Source organism: Hyla sarda, unplaced genomic scaffold (genome assembly GCF_029499605.1).
Source record: "Hyla sarda isolate aHylSar1 unplaced genomic scaffold, aHylSar1.hap1 scaffold_3299, whole genome shotgun sequence".
Lineage (NCBI taxonomy): Eukaryota > Metazoa > Chordata > Amphibia > Anura > Hylidae > Hyla > Hyla sarda.
The window spans coordinates 16,455-19,956 of NW_026610042.1; the positions used below are offsets into that span (position 1 = coordinate 16,455).

A 3,502-nucleotide genomic window follows, 5' to 3' on the forward strand; every position below is an offset into this window, starting at 1 on the left:
AGGTAGGTATCATTATAGTAGGTAGTTATCATTATAGTAGGTAGTTATCATTATAGTAGGTAGTTGTCATTATAGTAGGTAGGTGTCATTATAGTAGGTAGGTGTCATTATAGTAGGTAGGTGTCATTATAGTAGGTAGATATCATTATAGTAGGTAGATATCATTATAGTAGGTAGATATCATTATAGTAGGTAGATATCATTATAGTAGGTAGTTATCATTATAGTAGGTAGGTATCATTATAGTAGGTAGGTATCATTATAGTAGGTAGTTATCATTATAGTAGGTAGGTGTCATTATAGTAGGTAGTTATCATTATAGTAGGTAGTTATCATTATAGTAGGTAGTTATCATTATAGTAGGTAGGTGTCATTATAGTAGGTAGGTGTCATTATAGTAGGTAGGTGTCATTATAGTAGGTAGATATCATTATAGTAGGTAGATATCATTATAGTAGGTAGGTATCATTATAGTAGGTAGTTATCATTATAGTAGGTAGGTATCATTATAGTAGGTAGGTGTCATTATAGTAGGTAGGTGTCATTATAGTAGGTAGTTATCATTATAGTAGGTAGTTATCATTATAGTAGGTAGGTGTCATTATAGTAGGTAGTTATCATTATAGTAGGTAGTTATGGCTATTATAGGGCGAGGAGGAAAAAACGAGAGCGTAAAAGCGAAAATTGGCCGGACAAGTGGATCATCAGGAGGGACAAGTAGATTTTGCTCCATTTTAGTCCCGTGGACAAGTAGTTTTTTATAAAATTTCCACACCCCTGATAATGTCAATACTGGGGGCTCAGTATAGAACCCCTTCTGTATACAGTGATGCGTATATACCATGGACAGAGACCACCATGCGAATCACAAACACAAGAGAGGCAGGAGAGGATGATGGGATATTTTAATCCCTAGACTGGGGTCACAGACACACATCTCACACAGTGCGGATATCACATAGCGACACTTTTATTCAGTCACTATACACTGGAGAGGGGTGACACATGGCATGCACGGCCTCTCACGGGGGCACACAGCTTATGTATTTATGGGATCGGAGCAAGCGGCCGGATACATGGGGAGGGGCAGTTAGTTTTGTCCCTCCAGGTTATTGTATGGGGCTGCTCTAATGGATCAGACCAGTCTGGTACTAGATAGGTCATGGATCCTGAAAGAGACCATCAGGGAGGAATGAGCTGTCACTTGCGGATCTGGAAGCTGCCGTGTTCCAGATGTTGGATCTTCTTTTCATTGTGGAATTGGGCCCTTGTGATTCTGGACTTTGGGCTCCCTGTTTCCTGCAGCCATTGCTGCATCTCCCGCACTTTGGTTACAGGGCCTTGTAAGTGACCCTTGACAGTTCCCATGTTCTGTATTCTGTACCCATCCGACCAGACCCAGACGAGTCCCCTCCGCCTGCAATGGGTAAACATAAAGACTGCGTCAACAGAGGTCCAGTCAGGAGGGGACCATCACTGCAGCGGCAGCCTGCTATCTGACTGGCTCCTTTACCTGGGTGTACTTGCGAAAGAAAACTCCTTGAACCTTCCCAAACACCTCAAAATCCTGAGAGATAAGAGAGTCAGCCTCTGTCATGGTGTTGGAGCCACCTGAAAAATCCTGGAAACAAGGGCCACCTGAAAATGGGACACAACAGACAATGGACCTGACACCTGGCTCCACACAGATAAACCGATACTTTCCAATGATAACCGAAATGGAGAACATATGCACAAGGATCAGCCCCGCTGGGCACACCATGTTGGGATGATACAATATGGAGGGCACTGCCAGATACAAAATACAAATAAACCAGTGACGCCTCCACCTCCAGTATAAACAAGTAATGGGAGGGCCACAGGTACCCACAATATCCAACCTATATCCATTCTTATTAAACCACATGATATAAGGTCATCAAAAGATGAAGGACCATCTCACCATCATCCACAAAGAACAGATTGTTCACCTAACAGGGGTCCCCTCCTAACCGGGGTCACCAGACACAGGAAAACAAACAAATCAAGGATATCTCTGGAGAGATAAAATTCAAGGGAAATCAAAGCAATTCTCATAATTGTTTTATAGAGTTACACACCTGTACTATAAAAGCTGAAGCCTCAGAGTGATCCCAGTATATTGTCCTCCCCCAGAAGCTGTGCGGTGCTGTCTCCTCCTCTGTGTGATCCCAGTATATTGTCCTCCCCCAGAAGCTGTGCGGTGCTGTCTCCTCCTCTGTATGATCCCAGTATACTCTCCTCCCCCAGAAGCTGTGCGGTGCTGTCTCCTCCTCTGTATGATCCCAGTATACTCTCCTCCCCCAGAAGCTGTGCGGTGCTGTCTCCTCCTCTGTATGATCCCAGTATACTCTCCTCCCCCAGAAGCTGTGCGGTGCTGTCTCCTCCTCTGTATGATCCCAGTATACTCTCCTCCCCCAGAAGCTGTGCGGTGCTGTCTCCTCCTCTGTATGATCCCAGTATACTCTCCTCCCCCAGAAGCTGTGCGGTGCTGTCTCCTCCTCTGTATGATCCCAGTATACTGTCCTCCCCCAGAAGCTGTGCGGTGCTGTCTCCTCCTCTGTATGATCCCAGTATACTCTCCTCCCCAGAAGCTGTGCGGTGCTGTCTCCTCCTCTGTATGATCCCAGTATACTCTCCTCCCCCAGAAGCTGTGCGGTGCTGTCTCCTCCTCTGTAGATCCCAGTATACTGTCCTCCCCCAGAAGCTGTGCGGTGCTGTCTCCTCCTCTGTATGATCCCAGTATATTGTCCTCCCCCAGAAGCTGTGCGGTGCTGTCTCCTCCTCTGTATGATCCCAGTATACTCTCCTCCCCCAGAAGCTGTGCGGTGCTGTCTCCTCCTCTGTATGATCCCAGTATACTGTCCTCCCCAGAAGCTGTGCGGTGCTGTCTCCTCCTCTGTGTGATCCCAGTATACTCTCCTCCCCCAGAAGCTGTGCGGTGCTGTCTCCTCCTCTGTGATCCCAGTATACTGTCCTCCCCCAGAAGCTGTGCGGTGCTGTCTCCTCCTCTGTGTGATCCCAGTATATTGTCCTCCCCAGAAGCTGTGCGGTGCTGTCTCCTCCTCTGTGTGATCCCAGTATACTGTCCTCCCCCAGAAGCTGTGCGGTGCTGTCTCCTCCTCTGTATGATCCCAGTATACTCTCCTCCCCAGAAGCTGTGCGGTGCTGTCTCCTCCTCTGTATGATCCCAGTATACTGTCCTCCCCCAGAAGCTGTGGCGGTGCTGTCTCCTCCTCTGTATGATCCCAGTATACCTGCCTCCCCCAGAAGCTGTGCGGTGCTGTCTCCTCCTCTGTATGATCCCAGTATACTGTCCTCCCCCAGAAGCTGTGCGGTGCTGTCTCCTCCTCTGTAGATCCCAGTATACTGTCCTCCCCCAGAAGCTGTGCGGTGCTGTCTCCTCCTCTGTATGATCCCAGTATACTCTCCTCCCCAGAAGCCTGTGGCGGTGCTGTCTCCTCCCTGTGTGATCCCAGTATAC

General features: G+C 47.8%; 1 protein-coding gene across 1 annotated transcript; it reads right to left on the reverse strand.

Moving 5' to 3' along the window:
- Positions 1-888: 888 nt before the first annotated feature.
- Positions 889-2,120, reverse strand: ACYP1 (acylphosphatase 1). Its single transcript, XM_056553568.1, is given in 4 exon segments — positions 889-1,365; positions 1,367-1,417; positions 1,514-1,638; positions 2,100-2,120. Coding segments are annotated over 3 exon segments (300 nt in total). The 5' UTR covers positions 1,598-1,638; positions 2,100-2,120; the 3' UTR covers positions 889-1,200.
- Positions 2,121-3,502: the final 1,382 nt, after the last annotated feature.